This window comes from Styela clava, chromosome 4 (genome assembly GCF_964204865.1).
Source record: "Styela clava chromosome 4, kaStyClav1.hap1.2, whole genome shotgun sequence".
Classification (NCBI taxonomy): Eukaryota; Metazoa; Chordata; class Ascidiacea; order Stolidobranchia; family Styelidae; genus Styela; species Styela clava.
In genome coordinates, this window is record NC_135253.1 from 295,927 (window position 1) to 323,650 (window position 27,724).

Genomic DNA, 27,724 nt, shown 5'->3' on the forward strand with positions numbered 1-27,724 from the left:
CCTGCGGCCGTCGAGGATGAAATTTGATGCCGTGCTGATGTGTGTTTTAGCTGCAAAATAAGCGTTTTATTGTTTAGTATTTCAATTGTTATTTTTGTTTATATATGAATCAACTTTACCTTTCTCTGTCGTTTACTTTCTGTTACGTAGTGTCTTGTCTCTATCGTTATGTAAGAAAAGCGCTGCAATTTTGCGAGCTGTAATTTAGTTATCTGCTGAATCGAGTTAAGCGAACATGAGTAATTTTTTTAGTTTTCCAAAGGAAAATCAAGCAGAGATGAGCAGGAAGAGATTCACTTCGAAAAGCGTTCGTGTCAGCAACGGGGCCGCGGGCCATTGACGGTTCGTAGAAAGTTTGTTTCTTTACCGTGGTTTTCCGTTTTAAATATTTTGACGCATTTTTGTAAGATTGGGCATGGTTTTTGATGTACTCTATTTAAAAAAAGACTCGATATGTTGTTTTACCACCCTGTGATTTAATAGGCGTACACACAATAAAACAGTCCAGCAGAGCTTCATAGTTCAAATTTGTATCAGACTCCAAACTCGAGAAAATTTAAGAAAAACTTCGACTCCAGCTCGAATAATTTTTGATAAAAATTTTGGGCGTATGTAAACCTTCTTCAATAGTCCGTCGAGAATGCTTACTATTTTTATCAAAAGTTTTAGCTTAGATTTCATTCCTTTGGATTTTGACATTAGTACACTACGCACAATGAAATTAAGTCAAGATGACAAGCATAGAGTAGCATACTTGAACTAAAAATGGTTCACAGACGAGTACTGGCGTCTACAGCAACAAGTTTATGAATATAAAAGCTTTGATTCCACATAGAATATTATGATCGAGGCTTGGGTTTTTGTCCTCCATTGCTATTCGTGAGTACAAAAATCGAAAAAGTCAGTATTATGAGTCTAGGAATGGCGGAATCTACTTTTTATCAGCGGAATCGATTCCGGTGCATTGGAATCGATTCTAATAGGGTTAATTTGTATAAACTGCTAGTTTGCAACGACGCCGTAAACTTCGCTATATTCGTACACTCTCCTGCCACTCGCTCATTTGCACTGGCCATGGGCACGTGCCACATTTGGACGATTTCGTTCATTTTTTCTCTTACTTATTGCGATAACTCCTATGTACTGTGTGAGATAAATAGTGTTACCATATCTGAAAAAAAAATCCCTGACAAAATTTTAGTGAGCTACGTTGACCACTTTTGCAATCAAAACACTTATATTTTGGTATATATATATAAATTTGCGATGTATCCAAAGGCACAAACTGTCGTCGCTTTCTCGTGGGAATAGAATAAATACAAAACAAACCAAGGAGAGCAAAATTGTTGCATTTTACTAAGTCAAATGCAGGTTGTTTCTGTGAACAATAACATTTATAAAATAAAAATAGCACAGATGTATTACACAATAAACTACAACGCAAATACAAGAAATAAAGGCGGAGCGATTCATCTTTTTTAGCAAGCTCTCCTTCGACTTCGAAAACACAGAGAATTCTCCACAATAAATTTTGTCATCTCTTAAGTTGTATCTTTAAAGTCGTGAATGTGACATATCTCTGTAGAAGGGATTCACCGTATTAAAAAATCCCTGACATAAAATCACATTTTCCAATATTTCTCCCTGATGCAAACTTGACCACTAAAATCACGGACAGGTCCGGGAGAAAATATGACGTATGGCAACCCTATTGTATCTTAACTTTTTATCTTGCACGCAATAGGTTACATTGCATTGCAGCGCAAATGACAATAAAGCCTTTTTTACCTCAAAGACTGGTGTCCATGGTTGTGAATGTTCACCGGTTCAAAAATCCTTGGGTTCATAGGTGCAATTTTGCAAATACCCGTTGGTGCAAAGATAATGGAACCTCACCGACGCCTCTTGATTTCATATGGTATTATTTAGATAAACTATGTCGCGTAATTGAAATCGAGAATTTTGGAATTGGATAAGAATCGAATCTATAAGTAATGATAATTAGCATCCCTAATTATGACACATTATTCGCTATAAAAATATCCATGTATATCAAGATTAGGGATGAATGACTGGTTATAAGTATTCGTTTCTTAAATTTTCGATTTCGATTTCTCGACATAGTTTACCGAGAAGGCATATATAAACTAAAAACCCATATAAACTAAACAATACCATATAAAATCAGGGAAATTACTCTAATGGCAAAAATCTATTGCAATGTAAAAAGTTCAATTCGTTCACATGTCTCCCTGTGAGTCTCAGTCGTAATTTGGAAACAGTGAGCCCCGCTGAGCTAAACGAGCTGGAACAAAGTCTTGAAATCCTAGCTGGAATGCAACAACCATTAGCGTACACGATAAAAGTTAATAAACAATACTTATCTCTCCTACAGTAAATAGGAGTTATTACGCAATAAGTAGGCTAAGAGGAAAAAGATACAAAATGATCCAAATCTGGCTCTTGACCCGCACAAACGAACGAGTGGAAGGAGTGTAGAAATATAGCGAAGTTTACGGCGTCGTAGCAACTCCACATAGCAATTTATGCATATATGTGAAGGACTTGTCACAAAACGGTATACCTTGTTGCAACCAAGTTTTAACTCTAAGAATCGATTTCGGTGCATCGGAACCGATTATAGTCCATTCCACGAAGAATCGATTCTGAAATCAATTCCGCCATTCTCTATTCTTAAGACACCTTTTGGATTTGAATCCGTTACAAGACATCTGTTCTTGCTTCTGTTAATCTTCACACTCCGGATGGGTGAGTTTGAGGTATATGTCGTTTTGCACATTATTTTCAGGTGCGGATAAAGCTTGGGGGAATTACGGTATTTATTTTAGCCGACAAATCTTTGTCTTCATAGTTTTTTTTCAACGAAAATTTTTATCCATAAAAGTTATAGTCGTAATTCCAGCAGGCACAAATGGGCCCGATGAAAAGCACTGGAGTGAGAACGATTGGGGAGTAAAACGTACGAACAGAAGTAAGTTGGGTTTAAGTTATAACAGACGTTTTTGGTTTACCTATGGATGTTTGTATTTTTCATGTTGGTGAGCTTGGGGGAATTTGTAGATTTAAAGTTCAATAAAGGCTTTGCGCGACCACCAGAAATATCTATTTTATATTTTTTCGTGTTTTCTAAATGGAAATGCTAGTAATGATGGGGCCTACCTAATTTCAAATAAAATGGGGGGGATAAACAAATTATAGATTTTTTCATACATGAGAATGAATAACTTCAAGGTCAAGTAAGAGTGAATAGTTTATACTATTAATTAATTAAATCACGAAACTAAGCAACAAACAAACATGTATAATTTATATTGAAAAAATTTATTTGCTGTCGCTTTCCTACGTGCTGCCCACACTATTACCCCTCCCCACATTTCATTTCATATGGCCCCATAGTATGCAGAGAAAACACGCATTGTTTTGTTAATTTTGGGGTTAAAATAAACTTTTATTTTGCGCGGCGCCAAATTATATTTAAACAATCCAAATGGGTTACCATTTCATATTTTTTTTCTTATTTTGAAAGTATTTTAGCGCGCTGGCACTCACAAACTGGTTTACACGTCCAGAACTATTATTTTTATTGAAAACATTCAAACGTATGCCGTTAAAATGCACTGATAGCTATTTTATCTAGCCCACCGCCAACCCACATTCATACTATGGGAGTCGTTTATACACATTTACAAATGAGTAAGACAAAGGTAATTCAGTAGGAGTTTAGAGGGGTTGGATGCGTACCCACTTTTTAATATCATAGCGACACATAATTCTATTTTTTGACTAGGAACTTCAGTAATCAAGTCAAAATCAATCAAATTTGATGTCATATTTATTTCCGAACTGTGAAAGCGAAAAACAGCAAGCTTATTCGCGTTGTACTCGTGCAAAATAGAGATTAGGGTGCGAAGATTAGGGATGGAAATCATGTTTTAAACTTTTTTATAGGTTTTGCTTGCCCTCCAGAATTTTCCATTTTTACTTTATATATATATATGATTGTTATGGAGTTTTCGAAATAAACTACCTATCTATCATTTCGAATCGAAAAGATAATTATTCGAATCGGTTCAGACGAGAATTTTGAATCGTCGCCATCTTGTTTTCTCTTTGTCCGCCAAAGGTCGAGGTGAATCTCTCAATTTTTTTACTGAAGCAATATTTTTTAAAATGCAATTCTGGTATATGCCTCTTTTCTTCCTATTGAGTTATTGATGAAATATGTTTCCTATGTGTGTGGACACTAAGTGATCTGTCTGTGTGATAGATTCAATGTTTTCAGTAATTTATGTGTCCGGAGGACTCATTTAAGTAAAAAAATCACATACGATTACATATCGTCCAAGTATTCGAGATTCAATTTGGTTCGAAAAAAATATTCGAAACGTTTCTGAATTCATCAGGTATTTAAAAATGCCGAGCCGTAGTAACGATACTAAAACGTTTGGGAATCGATACTGGGACCAATGCTGTATAAAATAGAAAAATGGAAAATGCAAATTTACTGATGAGAAGAAGGCAAACATCCATGCTTCCGGAAACGTAGAAATGAATGGCAGGCAGGATGCTTAGTTTGCCAACCTGGAACAAATGTTTTGGTATCGTACAATGATGTCGCTGATTTAAAATTACATCTCAGTTCTGACAAATATTGCAAATCAGTAAGGAGAGCATAAACCTAATTATGTAAAGCGATAAGCGACAAGATAAGGTTTATGCTGCCACGGGCACTCCAGCCTTTCACAAAGTTGAGCATCACAACAGTATTTTATCCATCGATTGATTATTATATGTGCTCTTTGCTGTAAAAAGTGTTCACTGATTCGGGTTTGGTAAACTGTTTTCTTTTGTCAGAATAAAGGCGGAAGCTATTACTACATCTGTATACTTGAACCATATTTGATCAAACGTACCTTGAAAATTTTGGAAAAAATGACATTGCGTATGATGTAATTTCTACAGACGGTAGCAATCATGATGAATTAAAGTTGTTTCCACGACTTGTTTGGTATTTTGACTGGAAGAACAGAGGTGTACAGTCAAATTGATTTTGAGTCCGTAATCAGTAGATAACAGACGATAGGAAAAATTGATAAAAACCAAACAAATGAAACTGATTACGGAATCGAGAGAGCAAATCTTTTCCACGTCCTTTTTACAAAACTTTTTTTACAAAATTTACGAACAAGCCCAATGAAACTGCTGATACATTTGGTGAATACGTACAAGTCACTCTAGAAAAAAGGGCTATTTCAAAAAGGTCGTGGTGATAACTGATAACTATAATACAATGTTTGGGGGATCGGGGCTTAATGAGCGACAGCGAGCGAGCAAAAGGAAATAATCACAGCATACGAGAAGACCAAAATACACACGGGTAAAAAAAATCGAAAAGTGAAAATCATAGGACACTTCATTTCCTTAAATTTTGTCTTCTTTCGATGCCAATACTGTTTCATTCCCTTCATTTCAAAAATCTAAAAAACTTTGGCTTTCTTTCACCTATTTTACATTTGTATAAATAAAAGAACATAATTAAAAAATATTTTAAAAAATGAATTCGATAGATCCACTCAAACTTGGCAAAGTTAATTTGACTGTTTGCAAATTTCCACTGGTCCTACTGCAATATAATATTGATGAGTAATGACATTCAAAAAACAACACGTGATGGATGTTCCTAAATTACATAAATTTGAAAATAAATTAAATCTCTATAAAACATTATTGATTGCAGAGTTGATTTTGGGAGGAACTGGTGGCAAAAAACTTTAGCAGGTGTCTTTGTTATGTGTGCATGTTTCCTTGAGACCTGTTACAAAATTAAAATTTGATACAGATGGCGCAATGTAGGAATTTATGACAACATTGGCACCCAAAAAAGGTCCGGAAACGAAAAAAGGTTAAGAAACATTCATATAGAAAAATACCGATATGTGACAGTCGTAGAAATCACGCGCCAACCCACAAAGGGGTTTATTAACATAAGTACTGAGATTATCTATCTTTCTGTCTATAATTCTCTGCTATATGCAAAGATAACATATAAGCAGGGTTGCCATATCGTGCTTATTTCTAAGATGTGTGCTTATTTTCTAGCTCGCGTCTTATAAAGTGATGATGTGCCTATTTCTAAAAAAAGTGCTTATTTTTGAGTTGCGAGCTTATTTTGTCTTAGAAACATGGAAGACTCGTTCTTGTTTTGCACACAAAAAACAAAACTTTCGTAGAAACGAGGCCGAATTTTATCTTTATTTGCCTTCAAAGTTCTATTATTGTGACGCTTCAGTTATCCACGCTCCAAAAGAGACCCCATGTCTCCGACTCACTATCAAGGCGAACAGTTTTTGTTAACGGAAGGTATTTCAAGGCAAACCGTGACACAGTTAGAATAGGTTCTGCTAGTTTTTAGAGACACTGTTCTAGGGAGCAAACCATAAATCAGACAATAAGTATGCGTAAGCATGGGTTATGTTTCGAATATGAAAAGGAATTTTCTGATGTCAAACAAAGTTAGAATAGTAAAAGCTATGCTCACTGCTGCTGCAATTAGTGCCCACAATACCACCACAAAACACAAGAATTTTGCAAGAAGCATTGCGGGAAACCTAATATGAAGACTGTAGAGGCTGCGTGTGGCTGTGACTTCGCGTCTTTCCATCGTTTTTTGCGATTTCGGCGCTGCATACTCCTTGTTCGAATCGATTTCTAATAAAAAAAAAAATTGGGAGTGTGGAAGAGACTCGTGTATGATTTCTTTCTCATATTTATTCTGCATCCTGGTGTTGTGGCAACAAGATGGCGCATTACCTGAACTCAGGTTGTGTACCAGGTTAGGGTTCAAGTTATGCGACATCTTGGTGCGCATACTTCAGGAGGTCCAAAATTTCAATATACAAACCGCAATGAATGCACTTATAATACGATGGAAGATTAATTGACCATAATCTTCACATTGATTAGCTGAAATTTTCTCTGAATCACGGGAAAAATTTCGCGTGACCTCGACGTAGTATCAGAATGAATAGAAAGGTGCATAGCACGCGCAATTTACTACATTTCATCTTTAGTGCCTGGGATAGCATGTTTTACATGTCGTGGCGCTCTTTAGACAAAATTTAGGGTGTTTTTCATTTTTTAGTGTGTATGATATCGTTTCAATCTATAAAAAGACATAACGCATCGCCAATTTTGATCTGAGATGTTTTATAAATTTAGAAAAGTAAACCAGATATACGACGGCTAGATAGCACAAGAGACAGAAAGATTAAATTAGTATTCCTCCACTGACAGTCAGAAATTTGGTTTGCACATTCACTAGTATGAATTATCTTAGCATTTTCCTTAAAAACTAAACTAAAATGAACAACAGTTTTAAAACGGGATATTTACGCATTCAATAGTTGAAGCAGCGCACACGATAGTCCCAGATGAACGCTTTCAATTGAGTTATGAATACACATGCTTCGAATCAATGTAATTTGGGAGCTCCCGAAATATGTGAATCGAGTAGACGCACAACCTTAACATAGTATGTGTACCATGTTAAGGTTCAGGTTGTGCGCCATCAGTTCTGTTGGCGATTAGCCTCGTCATAGGCTGTCAAGTGTGACGTCGTTAATTGAGTGAGATTTTAATCCACCCTATCCTCAACAGTAGCGTTACCTCAGGGGAAGCGTTGGGACATGATTGAACATTCGGGTCGTGGTTCGAACCCCACATGGTGGAGTTAATTGTCAGACAAGGCAGACGGTCGAGGGGGAAAGAGGTGAGCAGTTGAGAGAGGAAAGGGTCAGGCGAGAGCAGCAGCCAAGGAGAGCAGAGATGCAAAGGAAATAAATAGAAGCCAGCTTGGGAGTGAGCAAAAATCGATCATCGTGATGGCCAAGCGATCAGGGTGGAGTTAAAAATAGAGACAAGAGAGAGTGAGGTTATCGAGGCGAAAGATAGCAAGACACGCAGTTGAGGGGGGAAGAAAGGTCAGGCGAGAGTAGCAGCCAGGGAGAGATGAAAGGGAGTTGAATAGAAGCTGAGATGGGAGTGAGCGAAAATCGATCAGCGGGATGGCCAAGCAAACAGGGTGGAGCTAAAAAAAGCGAGAGTGAAGTTATCGAAGCTCAAGATAGCACGAAGCTCAAGACACGCAGTTGAGGGGGGAAAGGAAAGATGAAACGGAGATAGATAGGAGCCAGCATGGGAGTGAGCGAAAATCGAACAGCGGGATGGCCAAGCGATCAGGGTGGAGTAAAAATGGAGAAAGAAGTGAAGTCATTGAGGCGAAAGATAGCAAGACGAGAGCAGTTCAGGGGGAAAAGAGTCAGGCGAGAGCACCAGCCATAGATGAAAGGGAAATAAATAGGAGCGAGCCAGCATGTGAGTGAGTGAAAATCGATCAGCGGGATGGCCAAACGATCAGGGTGGAGTAAAAATGGAGAAAAAAATGAAGTCATCGAGGCGAAAGATAGCGAGCAAAAGGTAAGAAACAACACGAGAGCAGTTAAGGGGGGAAAGGGTCAGGCAAGAGCACCAACAGCCAAGGTGAGAGCAGAGATGAAAAGGAAACAAATAGAAGCCAGCATGGGAGTGCGAGGGTGTGGAGTAAAAATGAAGACAAGAGAGAGTGGAAGTCATCGAGGCTCGAGATAGCGACGAAAGATATCAAGACGAGCAGTTGAGGAAAGGGTCAGGCGAGAGAGCAGAGATGAAAGGGAAATTAATCGAAAGGAAACGAAAATCGATCAGCGGGTTCTTAAACTTTTTGTGCCGCGCCCCCCTTTAGGGTCAGGCGAGAGAGCAGAGATGAAAGGGAAATTAATCGAAAGGAAACGAAAATCGATCAGCGGGTTCTTAAACTTTTTGTGCCGCGCCCCCCTTTGGAAATTCTTACAAACTTCGCGCCCCCCTTGTGGTTTGAAAAAAGTCAAATGCTTTTGTGATGGGCAGGTTATTTTGTTTAATGATGTGCTGTAATGGAGTTGGTCTCATAGCGTATTTGCTCAAATTTTTATAGGCATAAAATTGCCATTCACTGTCGTATGTATAAAGCCATACTTGAGATAATCCTCATCATACATTCACCTTTTTTCGATTCTTTTACGATACTTGGTAAATACAAACTGAATTTTACCTAAAAACTAAACGCAATAAACGTATGTTTTTTGCGCTTCAATTATTTTCTGTTTAAACGTTTATATATATATATATATATATTATATATATATATATATATATATATATATTTGAGTATTGAACTATTAGAATAGCAATATTTCACAACTCACTTGCGGACACGAGTCTGCTAACGGTTCGATAGATACCTCAGTGGTGTTTCTCGCGAGTTCGAACAACGAGGAATAATTTTTTTTTTTTTTCTGGTAGGTGTCAATGGTGGCAAGCCAAATTTTTCAAATTGAAAAGCGGAAATACAAAATAATAAAAATAAAAGGGAGAACTCCACATTGATTTGGTACGTACAGTACTGCCGTGGGGGTTGTACGAACAGCTCAGAATTGTCGAATTCACAAAAATGCGAATCAAAACAAAATATAATCGTGCACTTTACCACGCATTTTTGCGTTCACGAATTGTCATCATATTTTCTGAGTAGTATTGCTTTCATTTCGTCAACACAACCGCAGATTAAAAAGCTCATAATTAAATTAATAATAAAGCAAGGCAATGAATATGTATTTTTGATTTACTAATATACTTTAAATATATTTTTTATAAGTACTGAATCAAGTTGTACTTTCTGGAATTTATAACAGATACTAGGATTTTTCTAACGGCGATAACAAATTCGCAAGATCGCAAAAAATATGTATCAAAACTAAATATATATGATCGGGCAATATATTCTCACATTATTATGTTCGCAGATCGCCGTTGCATTTTAGAGAAGTAATGCTTTCATCTTGTCGTCGACGCAACCGCGAGTTACCTTGAACACAATTAAATTAAAATAGAAAGACATTTTAAATTCTCATCGTTGTCGTGAATTGAATTTTGTTCGACAGAAAAGGCCATTGTTGAAATTCGTTAAAATTCAAGTGTGTTTGCTTTTATTGCTTCTTCACACAGACTACGGTTGCAATAAACGCACCTTGAGTCCGCAAAGGTTTTCGCCGATGAGAAAATAGTCCGCGACCAAAAAAGGTTGGGAAACGCTGACATAAACAAAGAAATCGGTGCTCGGGAAAACATCCATGGATCATAACGTTAACATAATAATCATTTTAACGTGTGTTGTCACTCATGCTAAACCTATTTCATCAGCGTTTTTGTGACATAAACAACACAATATTACATCATTACAAAGCAACAAGAACAGTTTAAGAACCACTGGGCCCTAGCTAGCGATCAGGGCGAGCTTAAAGAGCGACAGCGAGCGAGCAAAAGGAAATAATCACAGCATACGAGAAGACCAAAATACACACGGGTAAAAAAAATCGAAAAGTGAAAATCATAGGACACGGATCGAAAAAGTTAATGCGGCGAAAGAGCGAGCAGTTGAAAAAAGCCCAAGCCCCCTAAATATGAAAAATCACCGCAAGCAGGGCAAGATTGATTTCAGGGCGGAAGATAGGAGAGCGACAAAAATTACGTACGAATGGAAAACAAAAATCAGCTGAGGGAAAATTGAGATGGAATGAAAAAATAATATAGAAAAACAGCTAGGAAAGCACTGAAAATGTTTATTTTAGCCGAAAATCATGAAAAATAGTCGTAATTCTGCCCCGAATTTAATAATGGAAGAATACTGAAAGTCTTCTTATATATTTATAAAAGACAATAACATAGAAAACACCAGTTTCATTAATATCATTTTTATATATAATCTGACTTGCTTAGGCCCCTTAGGGCATATAAGAAACATAATCCGGCCATGATATCAAGGTTTTCCACGAATATTTTGTTCCACGAACACGACGATAATTAATAACTTTTTTGTTCTCGTGCGAAATTGTGAGTCCAGTGTGAAAAACAAGTTAGTATATTATAATTATCGACGACGAGATGATAAAAAATAATTAATAAATTTAAGTTGTCAGTTTAGCACGTGTTTGATGTCATTTTAGAATAATAATATTTCATTCCATTTATCGTAACAGTAATCTCAACTCAAAGGCGAGTAACAATGAACACATTTAAATAAATCTGACAAGACATTATAAATGTTCGCATCGGCCACGGATTGAATATTTTATGCAACAGAAAACTCGTTATCCGCTTAAAAAATCTTTTTTCAACGAGTGGCATAATCGCAAAGAATGTTGCGCGGTAATTTTCGATTCCAAATTTTAAACCGGCTCTCTATTTGTAAATCCTGGCTGAGCTGCTGCTTATAAATAATGTCATATAAATAATTAAATTGCCGCAATGTTGCCAATTTTTGACGCCACAGTTGTCAAATTTTATTAATGTTGATATTGCTTCTTTAGACAGTTAAAAAATTAGCCGATCAGTAATCGATTATTTTGTGGCGCCCCTAGGTTTCTTTCACGAGACATGAACGGAGCACTTTGAGAACCTATGATGAAGGTTACTTACATTTATACGGTTTGTACAAGAACAAACTTTTCCGTACTGCTGTGCAGAAATGAATCACAAATAGCTACATAAAAGGTCTTTTCATAGCGAGCGAGGCCCAGTGTGGTGTGCAGTTGCGAGTTTAGTGTCCTTATTTTTTTGAAAAGGAAACAGTGGTTTAGTTACGTTCAGCTCGTTAGATACAGGTTCTGCATGATGCCAAAACCCAAGGAGAATCTTAGAGAAAATGCAACGGTAGGCCTATAGTATATATCAAAAAGATAGAGCAACTGTCAATACGGCAAAAAATCAATGGATGTTTTGCGAGGACCCTTTCCAACGCATTTGTACCGACCGACCAAGACCAACAACAAGACCGACAACGATTGTCGTCGGGCTGTTAGCTGCCATTTTCAAACCAATAAATAAAATTCCACGTTTATTGACTCAGAGGGTGATGGGGAAATTTAGCATATGCTCACAACAGTGTATTGCAGCTGTAAGAGGCCATCTTGAAGAAGTTGTTTTCAAAAAGTAATTTACACAAAATCTCAATTACATGCCCTTTAAATGTGTGATGAAAAAGTAACTCAGGTTATTTTTGTCTATCGTTTCTGAAAATGAAACGTGGGAGTTATTTTTGTCTCACGCAGGTACAATTGTAATCATGCTTTACTTGAACAAATATGAATGAAATGAATGAAGGGAGATATGTGCTGCATCAAGACTGCACTCTTTTGTGCAAGTAATTGCGGTTGTCCATCGGAGAAAACATCGCGAATCGGTTCAATAAAAGTGGTCTCTCGAGGTAACGATTGATGTATATTTCAGATTCAGATGAATTAATTTTTTATCAAAAGATTATTCATAAAAATGAAGTAGTCAGCAATCACTGATTTGCTTAAAAATACTTTTGAATTGACGTTATATCGAAGCAAACCAATCTGAATCTGCTACATTGCAAAATTTATTACAATGGAATGCAACACGATTAATTTCAGCTATATATATATATATATATAACTGATACGGACGGAACATTCGAAATATTACTGATTCACAATTACTCATTTATTCCTCATTGAACCTGTTATGAATACAAAATAAGTATCTAGGAATACTTGTGTGACTGAATTTCCTACTACCTCAACCTCCCGATATAACCTTACCGCTAGACAAAATTTAATTGTTTCCAACAGTATATCTGGTCAACGTTGGTTTGCAAATGCTTTCGTTGTAAAATCTATGTCGTTTTTTCGGAAAACAACAACGTGAATCATGATCAACTCGAAATTAAATTATAACTTTTTTCTTCCAAGCCTCATTATTCCGATTGACAAGAGTCACATTGTCTTTTACAAATGGAAGGACACACCGTAGATAAGAAGTATACTCATTGTTCCTGGATTAATAGCGGCTTTGGCACAACTAAGTAGATTTCAGGAGAAATTGGTGCCAAAAAACTTCAGCAGATATCTTCATTATGTGTGCATTTTTCCTTGAGACCTGTTTCAAAATTGAAATTTTTTACAGCTGGCGCAATGTTGAAGTTTATGACAGCATTGGCAACCAAGAGAGGTCCGAAAACGAAAAAAGGTTAAGAAACATCCATATGTGATAGTCGTAGAAAACACGCGCCAACCCAAAAAGGGGTTTATTAACATAAGTACTGCGATTATTTATCTTTCTGTCTATACTTCTCTGCTATATGCAAGGATAACATATAAGTTTTGAATATGAATTCTAAATAGTAAGTAGAAGATTTAATGTTTACGGAAAGTCTTTCCACCCTGCACCCATCTTCAAATAATCAGATCTCAGAAGTAATGCTAATTTATTTTGTGAAATAATATCACAAATTTGATATTTTCATTAGTTAGATAAACTTTTGTCATCTTTTATTCCTTATTGATTGTCGTCATGAGCCAAAGACAACCTAATTTCAAATTCCTTCTAAGACCTTCAAGTTTCTTAGTTCAATATTTTTAGCGTTTTAATTTGTGTTATTGGTATTGGTTGCAATGTCATATCATACTGATAGACACAGACACATATATATATATATATATATATATATATATATATATATATATATACGCTTTTGGTTATATCTTATTTTCTGAACATATTCATGTTTGATGATTTAAGCGTAAAATTATTTACTCTACAAAGCTCAACAACTATTTTGCAATAGCATAAGGGTGAATTGAAAACAAATTCCTACATTTCAATTTTTTTACTCTTGCCATGTTGTTGCAGTAATTCACCAAGTTTGGGTAAATTTATGTTGATAATAAACTGCCATTTTGTCTTTAGTTTTCTATAAATTTCAATGACAAATGATTTATTTAAATTTTATGAGAATCTTCGATGCGCAAATATGGCTCGGACAAGTTAAACGCCGTGCATTTTTAGTGAAGTGTTCTCTTAATAACAGTTGAAAATGATCTTGCTAATGGTATTCTCATCACCAGTGATGCAGGTCACTTTAATTTATACAGTTTTGTCAAAGGACAAACTTTTCCGTACTGGTCAAAAAATTAACCCAAAGAGCTACATAAAGGGTATTTTCATAGCGAGTGAGTAACACTGTGGTGTGCAGTTGCGAGTTTTGGGTCCTTCCATTTTTAGGATGAGGGGAAACAGCGGTTTCGATTACGTTCAAATCGTTTGGTGCATATTCTGCATGATGCCAAAACCCAAGGGAAATTTAAGAGAGCAGAATTTAAGCAACGGTATGGTATTATCAAGATAGAGCAACTGCCAATACGGCAAAAAAAATAATATAGGTATATAATAGATGATAACTAAATTGGTTTTTATTTGTAGTTTATTATTGAGCTTTGTTCCTTCGGCCCAGTAATCAAGTCTATTATCTGGAACTGGCCCACTCAGAAAAGTAATTGCCCATCCCTGGGTTAGTCAGTGACTTGTTTCAGATAACCTATAGTACATAGATTTGGTGCTGTAGAAAGCTGCAGTCAACAAGCAGTTTTACTTGAATCACCCTGTAGCGGAGTCCAGCAATCCTTTCCCACCCAATTGTCCCCCGCGGGATTCGAACCAACGCAGAGTAATCGGGGGTTCGATAACAAGGGTAATTCTAATGCTTAGCACGATTCGCCAAACCACTATTGGACCAACCATCCTCTACTTCAGGGGTAGGCAATCATTCGCTAGTCGCGGGCCAAAAGTCGGATCCATAACCTTTTGACGGGCCGTAATTGAGAAACCCTTTTGTTATAACGCCGCATATAATATCTTCATCAAATCATTTCAAATATACTGTATATTATTCACATATATAGCCTACGAACTAAAGGTGGGAGAAATCGAATATTTTTACCGAATGATTCGAATATTTTCAACGAATTTGTTCTATCTACAATGAGCCGACAACCCGACACTCTATTCGGAAATTATTAGAAGACCGAAAAAGTCGTTTGATTTCGTTATAATCGCTGAATGTTTTTGTCAGGGTGATTATTTTCGACCGGATAGTCTATTACCTATAAACTAACTTTGTGCCAATTCTTCTTTGTTCAAGTATAAATTCTTGTGCGGCGGCGGACATCGAAGTTTGGTTTTATTATGTTTCTTTCAGAACTGTGCGTTCAGGCAAAAGGCAAAGCGAGTATCAATCTTGTTTTTAGATCTAGGAGTTCGTCATTATTCCTGAATGGGGTAACCAGTTGTTGGTGAATTGGATACAGAGGGGAACCTCTTTCTAAAATTCTGAATTGAAGGAGTGAATTCGCAGTCCAAATTACTTAATCTTATCTTTTATTATTGGATCTGATCGCACCTATCCCCTTCGTAAATTACCCCCCTAATTGATAGGTCGCGGGTCTTACGTTTCTTCGGTGGACCGCAGGTTGCTAAACCACAGAGTGTGAATCGCCAAAGGAATGAGGTAAATCTGGACAAAAGAACTCCAAACAAGATTTACTTCCCTTTAAAGTTGACATCAAAAGAACTGCTGCCAGATGGTCTCATTACCTGATTAAATTTATTATCTTCATGAAATAATCAATCATAAATATACCTATGTATTGATAACACAGTGCCAAATTATAATTGGATTATGTAAATATAAAATTAATTCTCTTTCAACAGATTAGAAAATTAATGGACGAACAGCAATTATATTATGTGAAGAAAATTATATATATTATATTGTAAGAAAAGCAAGGCACAAAGAAAAAAAATGGTAAGTTGTTGGCAAGTAGGGAACAATTCGATGAGGCCGAAGTTGAAACTAATACGAATGAAACAATTTCTTATTCATGACCCTATTTCAGAATGAACCGAACATGAAAGCATTGAAACAAGATGAGTATTTGGTTGATTATATCATAGAATACTAAGCAACCATTGACCAATAAATTTCTGTTTAATGAGTTATAAAACAAACTTTGTCCCATAAGGCATTCAATTTGATAATTAATTTCTCATATTTACTATTGTCATTTTCACCACCGGTAAATACATTTGTGACACTGATGAGAAATTTCTGACATCTATTCTATAGTCTGATGGGTGATTAAATTGCCCTGTAGTTTGGCTAGAGTTTGATTATCAATCTTCATTACTTCGCACATCTCCACAATCATCGAAGCCATATACCGGGAGATCGAAGCGGACATGACTTGCTTTTTGTTTTTTTTGATCACTTGAAATCTTTTCGTTTTTGTCACCTCGCAAGAAGATTGATGTAAACCTGAATGTAAGATGTAGGCTACTTGTGAATCTGACTACTTTCAAAAGTTATTTCAATCATTCAATTAAGAAGATGGTCATATTGAACATATGTCCGGGTACAATCAAGTCCATTGGCAGGATGTAAACCCACCAGAATTTAGTATTCACAACCAGTTCCATTGATTGTAGTATCTACAAATGAGCTCTTTGTCTGTTGCTACCAACATGGCATAAATTTGCCACTTCACATCCTTTCGTACTCAAGATCAGTAAAATTAAATCAACTATACCATGCTGATTCTGGAGGTAAGTTTCCAATATAAAACACCATGAATTAAGGTCGTTGCAAGAAAGAGAATCTGGTTAAATAAGCAGAATGATTATGATTTGTTAAAATTATAGAACGAGAATATACATAAATGATTTTAGTAATTATTACCAAAAATGGTGAAAGGAGTAATAAGTTGATTTTATTTCAATTTTTCACAGCCTCGTAGGGTTTTATAGAAAGGAAAAAGGCAAAGAATCTGCGAAGTGAACAGAACTATAATGGATAAATAAGCCAGATAAGAAGAGGAATCAGCAGTAAACAGAAGCTTCGATTTCGGAGGTTAAAGAATCTTAGTCTCAACCCTCACTAATATTCACTATCATAGCGTTAGTTTGACAAAAAAAGTTATCCATGATTAATCTGAACCAGGGCAACGGATGAGACAAAGTTTAACCGGACTGCACAGTAAACAGATAATTGGTTACATAGAATAATACACAATTATAGAATTATTCACAATTCACACACAAATACAATCTTCTTTAAACTACAATTCAAATACACACAAATTAATGCAAATTGTGTTCCTGGCATAGCTTACAATTTCCTTATTCCACCTTCTGATTTCATATTTTGGTTATTATTGACTTCATGTTGAGAAGGAATACACGACAATTCCTGAGGATCAATCTCTTCCCAAGATTCTTCTTTCCTAGAATACACGAGGGTGATTCAATAACACAGAGTCCCAAAACTAATTTCAACAAAGCTTTTGGGCATGAATTTGACTGGATTTAAAGATGTTGTTGCACAAATACCCAGAAAGTGAACATGTACCTGACAAGGCTGGCCATAACCGAATACTAGACTATTTTGAATACATTCTGAAAAATATTTCTGAATATGGAATTTTTAATACATATTAAACTCCCACTCTCAATAAATTTTATTCACTCTTCTAAAATACAGGAACATAGGGATTAAGCTTACTACTAGTACTGTTATTGTAAAGCAGCTATAAATACAAATGGCATTTGTGATAAGATTGAATTTAGTGGTTTTCTTGCTTCTAACAAGAGAGACTCAATAAACATACAGTATTCACACCTATGAATTGTGGTGTATAGCACAGAAAAAAAGCAACTATGCGCCCAGTGAAATGTTTAAAATCCTACAGTAAAATCAAAGTCCTTAACGGCACACACACTTTTTAACACCGCTAATTTTTGTTATAAATTATGACTATATATTGTCAGCGTGAGTGTTGTTTAGTCCATTGACATCGTTAAGCTATATTCTGACACAATTATCCCTCTACACAAAAATCAATTGTTATGCTACCACGGGCTTTAGTTTTTATTTTGGTCACGAAACAATTCGTAGATTCAGAAAAACACAAATGTTATTATGATCATCGTCATAATCAAATGAGTGAACCCGATTCCCAAACTTCCATCAGCCAATGCCGAAGAATTATTTTTCGAGTCGGTGCTAGTTTAAATATTTCATGACGGCTGCTATGCTTTTCTTTTTTATAAATGAATACCGCCAACTTAAACTGAACGATATTCTCATCAACGACGCCGGGATAACGATAAAAATCCGCGATAGATACCAAATATATTCAAAGAGCTATTTTATACGCTGTAAATTGCAAGAAATACAAAATGTTCCTGTTACGTTCGGTCACTGAAAATGAGAACAATTAATTACGACAGAATTTGCTTTCAGATTTATTGTCGTGGCGCACAAACTATCTCGACTAAGTTGAAATATCTGATAATCGCTTTCCCGATTCTATAATCAGTTACTTTTACTTTTATCGTCTATTGCTGATTATGAAGTCGAAATAAACTTATACTTATAATTATTGTAAAATATTTTCAATCAAAAACGACGACGTGTTCAAGCACTTCAAATCGGTGCTATTTGAAATCTTCTGATGTCGGCTGTAATCTATAGACGCGCGGCACAGGTCTGTCTTCGGTTACGATAAAATATCGATTAAAAAATTGTAAAATGTTTTAAATCAATACGCGAACAGCTAGGATGTGTGCGCGATATGTGGTATTCTTATAAACACGAAAAATGATATTCGAATACATTCGAATTGGACATCACTGCTTTGGAGTTCGATTGAAACTGCAATGGCTCTGACGCTTCATATTTTTTAAACCTCTGAGCGGAACACAAAACCATGATATAAGAGTTTCACATCTTAAAATTTAAACTTTAAATTATACAAATTTTACTCAAGTCTTTTACTCAGATTATTATTAAAAATTAAATATTGAATAATTAATAAGTTGAAAAGAATAGTTTTGAATAGTCGACTGGTGAATCAAGAAAAAATTACAAATGTGGAAAAGTACGGTAGATAGATTGGAGCGGGACTGTGATTTACAATGACTGCCAGACTAATCTCGGTCTAAAGAAAGAAATATTTGGTCTAGATCGTAAATAATAATTTCAGCACAGAATAAATTTATCATTGTAAATTTTACATGAAGACGAGTAAGAATCTAGTAGGAAATAAGTTCTATGAGTATTATTAGTCAGCATCATAATGTAAATGCAACATCATCCATGATATACAAAATTGTTGAATTAATATACTCCTTGCACAGTTGCTCTGGAAAGGTTCTAAACCATAGGTACGACACGAAGAAACATGGGCACCGAATCACGCTATATTCAATCAGCGAATATTATTGAACTATTTTAACATACAGCTAGGATATTGAAGGATTTATCATCACAGTAAAAAGAAAATTACTGAACAAATTAACTCACATTTACTGACAAATATTTGATAAAAAGTACCGGTACCGGTAATCATGCAAAAAAGATCAGTGTGCATTCATGCAAAAATAAAAATTATTCATAGCTAATTCAGAGTGCAGATATGGGGTTGAGAATAACAATCATTATTTGTAAAGAGAAGACATCAATTTCCATGCACGTTACAGTGACATCACAAAACCATTGTTTCTAAAACACAGCATATCGCACTCTGCATAAAAACTTGAATAACAAGTATGAAAATACCAAAATGTATTAATAAACCACAGAAACAAAATAATAATTGTTACAAATTGCAAAACTCAGAAAAAGATTTATCCACACATAACTTACCTAACAGTAAGTAATCTGAATTAATTGAAAGATTATCAAGCTTTTGAAAAATTAAAATTGAAATAATTAATAAAACACAGGCACATCAGCATTTGTTCAGATGATTTGGAATAGAGAGGTTAAGTTTAAAACAAAAGAGTTTCATTTCATATTTCAAAAATAATTTGATTGTATTGACACATGAAATTATCTGTGCCAAAAGTGAAATCATGCTATGGAAAAATTAATCAGCAGCATTCGTTTATCATGTAGAAGTTTGTTGTATATTACTTAAATATGAAAAAAATATTAATAGGCACCAATATTGTATCTGACATTTTTTTATTCATCAACTAAGCAGTTCACCTTTTTTATTTATAGTAATCTATCAGGCTAAATGCTGAATCCTAAATTGGCATAAGAGCAAAACTGAGTGGTTACTATGATTGGCTACAATGACAAGTACAGCAGCAATCAATTTGTCCACAACATGATAATTCTCCTTATGGCAATATTATGAAAAGAACAGGTGAATATATAGCCTATAGGCTGAAAATAATCACTGCACTCACTGTCTGTAAGATTTTACTTCATCTTTAAGGATAAAATTTTCCAATTTGAATTTATTTTTCTCTTCAAGCACTTCCTGGGAATAAATACAAAATTATCACTTCCATATTTGAATTCAATCAAATTCCAAAGCCTTTGCCTATTTATTCGCCTTTCTGGTGACATTCTTTTCCGACACATTCCTTCAAAATACTTTAAAAATCTGCAATATGTCGAAATAATGATGTGGCATGTAGACAGAGAATTTTAATTTATTGAATCATTCAGTGAGTTTAACTCTCAGTGGCCAAATTTTAATAAAAATATCAAATCTTTATTCAGCCAATATCAATCCTATAAAATTCCAAAAAAACATTATCAATGGCACGAGATAAGCCTAACACAGGGGTCGGGAACCCATGGCTCGCGAGCCATATATGGCTCTTTTGGTGACGGCATATGGCTCCCAGAAAAATCTATTATTCTAAGATTAAGCTTACTATTGTTACTAGACTTCAAACTATTTTATGGCCAAATTTGGAAAAAAAATTCCCAATACGTTTGACAACGCGGGCCCAGCGCATGTCTATGTTATGTAAGAGAATTACCAGACAGGAATTGTGACAAAACATGGGGATTCTGGAACATATATTGTGACATCACAAAGCGATAGAGTTTTAAAATACTACGGAGATGCCTAAACGAAAAAGGGTGATGAGTATCGTAGATTTCAACTTGGGCTGCATGTGAGCGAGCAACCGTTCAAGGCCCGCAGCGACAACATGCAGCATCAGAAGTCACATTAAATGTATATTGACATAGAATGTGTTGACTTTTGAGTAAACGTTTCAGGCCTGATTAAGTGAAGAAATGTTATATGGCTCGCTCGGAAATGCAATTGAAAATATGTATATTTTAGGGCTCTCTTGACCAAAAAGGTTCCCGACCCCTGGCCTAACACAATAACACCAAACTAACTTAATATCTGATTCAACATTTGATTTTACAGATTACAGTTTATATTACATAAAACATTGAACGAAAAAACAATATGTTTGGAATGTACCTTCAATTCATGTAGTGTATAACGTGGTCGATCAGGGTCAGACAAGTCAATCACCAGTTTGTTAGCCAACAGAGGATCAATGGGTAGCTAAAGTACAAAATATATTGACTCAAACATTATTGACTGCGTGAGACGAACAGTATTTTTTCTTTTTTTAATAACATGTATATGCTACATAATGAAGTATTGCAAGAGTATGAAATCATGTTTGAAAGTTTATTGGAGTTCGAGCTGCCGAAATTAAATACCAACCAATTATTCATATACTGAATTGTTCAATACCATACTAGGAAATAAGAGCACTGTGAGCAATATCCATAAACATTGTACAATACAAATACATACAACACAACTTTATGGACATGTTAAACATATATGTTATAATCGGATAGGAAATCCCACCTCTGATGCTTCACAGGCAACTGACTCAGAAAACACCTCTTCATTTATTGGTTCAAGAACCCGAGGGCTGTCTGATAACCTGAAATAAATAACTTTGATTGAATTGTAGCATTGTATCTGATAAAAAATCTAAATTAAATAGACAGATTTATTTTGAAAGCACTTGTTACGGTAGTTCATATCTGAACTACAGATATAACATTTTCTTAATAATGGGAATGCCACAACTTTGGGCGCTCCAGAAGTAGTTGTTACCAATATAGAGGTAACTAATTTTGTTCGCCTACTTACATAGGTTTCAGTCCCTTTACACAACATGGTGTAATGTTGTGTAAAGGGACTGAAACCTATGGCAGGGGGTATATTCACTTCACTAACACAGACAGTCCCCAAACTCGTAATAGAATAAAATAAAGGACAATCGGAATAAAACTATGGCCTAACCCTAACGTGGTACCCAATTTTGTGAGTGAAATCTAATGACCTGCAATGTTCCGCACTTTCAATCCGAGGAAAACGACTTTTTTTTTCGTTTGTAATCATTAGAACTTAGCAAGAACAATGGTAATACTATGTTATTAAGCCAATTATACCAAAACAATTCCCCAAAACTGTTCCAATTTCAAAGTTCTCAATTTTAAAAATTACAACTCAGAGTAATTCTGATGCTAAAAATTTTCCCCCAACATCCTAAGTGTTGTTCAATTCCTTTCTTCCTTCCAGTATTGAATTAATTTCCCGAATTCCAGGATTTGTTTTTAGGCAAACACCTATATATATCTAAAAAGAGCTTCATGAGCGCCAGAATAATTATTCTGTCAGAACTGTTGAAGAGCTCAAAACCAAATTGGAAACATATTTTCTTTTCATTTAACGTATAATATGATCGAAGCAATGTCGTATCATGGTCTATTCCAGGGCTTCTCAAACTAGGGGCCACGGCCCCGCTAAGGGCCGCGAAACGAATTTTAGGGGCTGCAGAGAAAACACCAATTCTACACAAGTACTATATCTATTTATATTTTTAGACTCGATTCAAAACGCTTAAAACTAGTTTTAAACAAAAATCTCACGATTCCGAGGGAATGTATCATCATACCGTGTTTTATTTTTGAAAATAAAACATTGTCTTCAATTTTTCTTTCACTGAATAACACTAGGACTTATTTTGGGGGGATTTCTTTTATTTTCATTTTTGAAAAACAAAATTACAAATAGAGAATTATGAGATTTTTGAATATACAAAATATAAAAACAGATTTTCATTTACTTATAAATAACACACAAGTTTTTCTTTAAAATACCTGCTAAACATAGATTCTTAACCATTTAAAACGAGTAGGAAAGATTTTTCTATGAACCATGTCGAAAAAAATTGCGCTTTTGACTAGGTCTTGAATATTTTAAGGGGAGGGCTTATTTAAAATCATTTTTAAAATTCAGGCTAGGTCCTATTTTCGGGGAAACAGGGTAGAATTATCGCGTTTGAATAACAATACAATACCTATTCTGGTCGTAAAACCCGATTTGCGCGTACTGGTAGGGCCCCAAACGGAATCTTAGCGGGTCGTGAAAGATGTAGAAAGCTTTGATTAATTATACTGGTTATTAGAATCGGTGGCGACTCGAATACGTAAATCTTCAAAAAAACAAAAAAAATTAAATTAAATTTAAATTCTAATCCGTAAAAGTTTCCTTTTTTCGAACAAAAATTTGCTACACAAAGAATCACCATGTTGTGACTTTTTTACGCATAGCAGTTTTGTACACTGTACAGCACTTCTTACCGTGTTTCCCCGAAACTTAGTCAGGATGTAGATTTTTTTTTTTTGGAGAATAACACTATGGTTTTTTTTTTTTGGAAGAGGTCTTTCGTGTTCATTTATCAAAAATAAAATTACATTGTAGAAAATCAAGAGATTTTTTAATAAACATTATATAAAAACTGACATTCATTGTTTTTATTTGTATTCATATACAAAACTCAAGTGACAGATATTATAATTGTGATTTGTGACATCACACAATTTTGAATAGTGGTGTGAGCTTCACCTTACCTCAGGTCTTTGAACCTTTCCTCTCCCACACATTTTAAATTTATTTTAATGGTAGGGTTTATTTAAAAGCATTTTTAAGATTCAAATTAGGTCTCATTTTCAGGCCAGGTCTTATTTTTGAGGAAACAGGGTAGTTTTGCGATGATTAGCCATTGCTGTGTTCTGTGTTAGGTCGTAAAAAGTTAAATGGGTCCCAACTCTTAGAAGTTTGGGAACCACTGTTTTACATAGGTTATTTATTTTAATTTTTTTACTTTTTTTATTATTTCAAACCATGTGTATATAAATCAATAACTTCATTTTACCTTTGTTACGTAGGGTCTACTGTTACATAACAGTAGATGTAAACCCTTGCTTCAATTTCTTATGCTGCAGTTTATTTATTTGCTTAAACGAGTTTAGCTAACATGGGTGATTTTGTTTACCATTTTAAAGAAAAACCAGGCAGTGATAAGGAAGAGAAGTTAACCTTTTGCCTTTACTCTTTAGGCCTACATGTTTATGTACTTTAAAAGCATTTTTTCAAGTAGGTGCGCCGTGAGTTTTTTCCTGAAAATTTTGCTTCACACGAACCGCTGCCTCATGCCAAACTTGATCATTAAAAGTGAGTGACAATGCCGGAATATGACCATGCCGTCGGTGGCCAAACATTATAATTCATTATAATTGAGGCCTGCATTAACAGACAACAAGCTACGACTGGACTTGCTGTGAGACAAAAGGGAGGCGCACGCATCACACTGATGAGTGAGGTTCATCTGAATAAATGCATGTTTGTTTTTGTTATCGAATAGGCCTACTAAAAGATGAAAATTCACTGTATCAATAAAATATCAAAAATGCATATTTCAAACTGTTTAGCATTCCCAACGTGAACAGGGCAAAAACATCGCAAAAAATTTTAAAATATCGAAAGGGGCCACAAGCTCAAAAGTTTGGGAAGCCCTGGTCTATTTGATAGGCAATTAAAGAGACTGTACGTGGTTGAAGATGCTTCATTCAGATCAAATATTTCAATCTTTTAGCCCACCTAACTGTACACATTTTCATAAACATAATACCACCCACTAGTACACTCAAATAAAATCAATAAACAACACTTAACAAAAAGACCAATGCTTTAAATTTGGATATCACCAAGTTTGGAAGAGCCTAAAATAATACTGAGAAATCTTCTATCATTCAAATTTGCAAATACATGAATAGGATTTCCTCAGCATTTACATACAATATAAATAAGGATGTGATGAAAAATATCAATTATTGCCAAAAATCACTCACAAAAGTAGACTGAAGGACTGAATTTTGCCTAAACTTGCACAATTAATTTAATAACTTCTGTGCTGCTTACAAAACAAATGCTCTTCATTAAAAATCAGTCAGGACAGGCAACTTACCTATTCCCAGTGTGCTACTTTTGGCACGTATTGTATTGTATTAAAACAATGCAACCTATTGATTTTCATAAATAAAATAATTCATTCAATTCCATTCATTTTGAACTTAACTAACAACTTACAAAGGATCAAGATCCATAGCAAGAAAGTAACTCTAATTTTGGCGAAAAGATGACAAGTCAAGAAAATTTCATTTCTCGACTTGAATATAATAACTACCTCTTTCGTAATTCTTTGATTTGACGATCTTTTTCCTTACAAATAGTTTCCAAATCAGTATTTTGACTTGCCAGGATTGAAGCTTGTTGTTCCATTACTGCAACTTTGCGCCGCAAATTAACATTCAACTTTGATAGTTGTTGCGCTTGTGAAGATAACTAAATAAATGTGAGGTATTGTGATAAAACATTGACACATATGTACAATCAGGTAGACAAAAATGATTTTTATTCAATTTTCAAACTTTCGTGGTGATTGTAAAGCCTGATTAAAAATGTAGTAGAAAAGAAATATCAAGAAAAGATTTAAGTTTCACCTTTACCATTAAAAATTTTCAAATAGTGAGGTATTCACCAAATGCCAGATTATACAATAGTATTTTGTGCCAAAACAGAGGAAGGAGCATTAGAACTAGGTATGTTTGACATGAGACTTACCTTCAAGTGATTCATTTTATACAAAACATTGATATAAAAACTGCTGCTACATATTCCTCCAAAGCTGCAAATTTTTTTAAAATTTTATTCCTGGTGATGGTTTACAGTACATAAATTGCCTTGATCAATACTAACCGCTTCACATTCTGCACTTTGTTGTTTGATCTGCAGGTTTTTTTCGCGAATTTCATCTCTTTTTTTCTCAACCGACTCTTCAAGCATTGATAAAACAGAAACTTGTTGGTCACTGTTGTTTTGAGAATCCACAGGCGCCTGGAATAACATGTGAATCAATTACTTTAAACACATTAATATACAACATATTAATTAAGAATATTTTAAATCAGGATATACTACGTACTTATGTAGTAAATATTTTTAAAATTAGGAAAATTAACATTAATAAAGCCCACAGAAGATCACAATAAAACAAGCAGTACCGGTACTTCCAGTTTTTCAGTTAGAAGCTGCGTGAGTTTTTTGTTATCTTCTTGCAAAGTCTCAACAGATTGAAGCAACTGTCTTGTTTCTTCTCGCCAAGCAGTTTCTACCATATCCAAATCCTAACATGATAAATACATTAGAAATATTATATCTGAATTCAGAGCAAACTAAGAAAAATTATTTTTTTGGTTGGCACCAGCAGTCATGTTGAAATAATTCTAATTTGTTTTCTAACATTGCATTCAAATGTAAACTCTCTGAAAATTTAGCTGCTAATAAAGACTGGATTGGAGTTTTGAAAAATCTACAAAAAATGTGCCTTCTTCATGATGGTTATCAACTATCTTGCTGATTATTTATGGCTGATTAAAAACAGGCAGACCAGTAACCAAGAGGCAGGGACCATTATATTGATGTTAGTGGCATGATCATCAAAAGCCCATCATGATCATCAAATGTAACCATATTATATTACCTCTTTATATTTAGTAACATTTGTTTTTTCTTCAGCTTGTAATTTTTGAACTGATACCTGAAGTTCAACCACATCTGTGGAAATATTTTGAGATTTTGCTGCAAAAGCTTCCAACATTTCCAACACTCTGATCATTTTTGGCATTACGTCGGAAAATATAGCCCCTGTAGAAATGGAGAATGCTCAAATTGAAAACAGTGCCATGTAAACCTGTTATATTCAATACAATCTATATGGTGTGCTAATTATAATAAATATATAGGAACTAAATGATGAACAGTTTCCCAGAACTGATATTTTATACATAAAAAAATTTCATAATAACAAGTTGTTATGTTACCCCATAGGCATGATGCGTACCTCCAAAAGCATCCGTGAGTTTCTCAAATTCCCTTCCAACACTTGAAGCAATATTATAAACATCCGCAACTGTAAGAGTGTTGATGTCTTTTTGGAATATTTCAGCATCATTCACATTGATCTAAAAATTGAAATTAAGAGTCAATAGGCTATGTATACAGCCAGTAGGACCCAAACTTCAAGTATTGTTTCTTCCGTTTTTGATTATAACTTAATTCAAACCAGGTGTATAATATTGAACAAGAGCTTTGTCTGACACTTTGATAAAAACAACTTCCAGATTAAAAAAATACCAATTCCAGCTACCGAATTCATGATATCCAAATGTTGACAACAAAAAACTACCTACAAACTCTTTAGTTTCTGTTGAAAATTCATATTTAACTTCCTAGACTAAAGAGTTTAAAAATAAGACTTCAACTGTCCCAAATATAAAACCAATAAACACAAACTCTGAGACTCCGTAGTCATATTTTAGATTGAGATATTGTAGCAAGATTAATAATTTCTGCTGTCACTCACTGGTATTTCCATTCCATCATCACTTTCAAGATCAAGTTGTGAAGAAGATAATATTGTTTCATTGTTAGTTGCCATTTTTATGCCATTAAAATATAACTGCCATAAAATTTGAAACAACTATTTGAGCACTATATAATTATACTTATGTTACGTGAATGCA

The 27,724-nt window shown here is 34.8% G+C and overlaps 2 protein-coding genes across 9 annotated transcripts in view; both read right to left on the reverse strand.

Moving 5' to 3' along the window:
• Positions 1–27,724, reverse strand: part of LOC120326949 (elongator complex protein 6-like) — an 86,672-nt gene that overhangs the window by 47,530 nt on the left and 11,418 nt on the right. The window lies entirely within an intron of this gene.
• LOC120325732 (RILP-like protein 1) lies at positions 15,538–27,706 on the reverse strand. 8 transcript variants are annotated; one of them, XR_013475214.1, is made up of 13 exons: positions 27,565–27,706; positions 27,043–27,163; positions 26,683–26,846; positions 26,204–26,326; positions 25,899–26,036; positions 25,327–25,484; positions 21,654–21,732; positions 21,252–21,338; positions 20,209–20,282; positions 19,658–19,672; positions 17,124–17,234; positions 16,403–16,610; positions 16,131–16,270 (listed from the first exon to the last, which is right to left on the reverse strand). XR_013475214.1 is itself a non-coding variant. In XM_078112200.1 (13 exons), the coding sequence occupies exons 1-12, from the start codon at positions 27,637–27,639 to the stop codon at positions 16,586–16,588; spliced, it is 1,170 nt and encodes a 389-aa protein (XP_077968326.1). In that variant the 5' UTR covers positions 27,640–27,706; the 3' UTR covers positions 16,131–16,270; positions 16,542–16,585. The 8 variants fall into 8 exon arrangements, 6 of the variants coding, with proteins under 6 accessions (XP_039247794.2, XP_039247792.2, XP_077968324.1 ...); XM_078112200.1 differs by having other exon boundaries at positions 16,542–16,610; XM_039391860.2 differs by lacking the exon at positions 16,403–16,610 and having other exon boundaries at positions 15,538–16,270; positions 26,210–26,326; positions 26,740–26,846.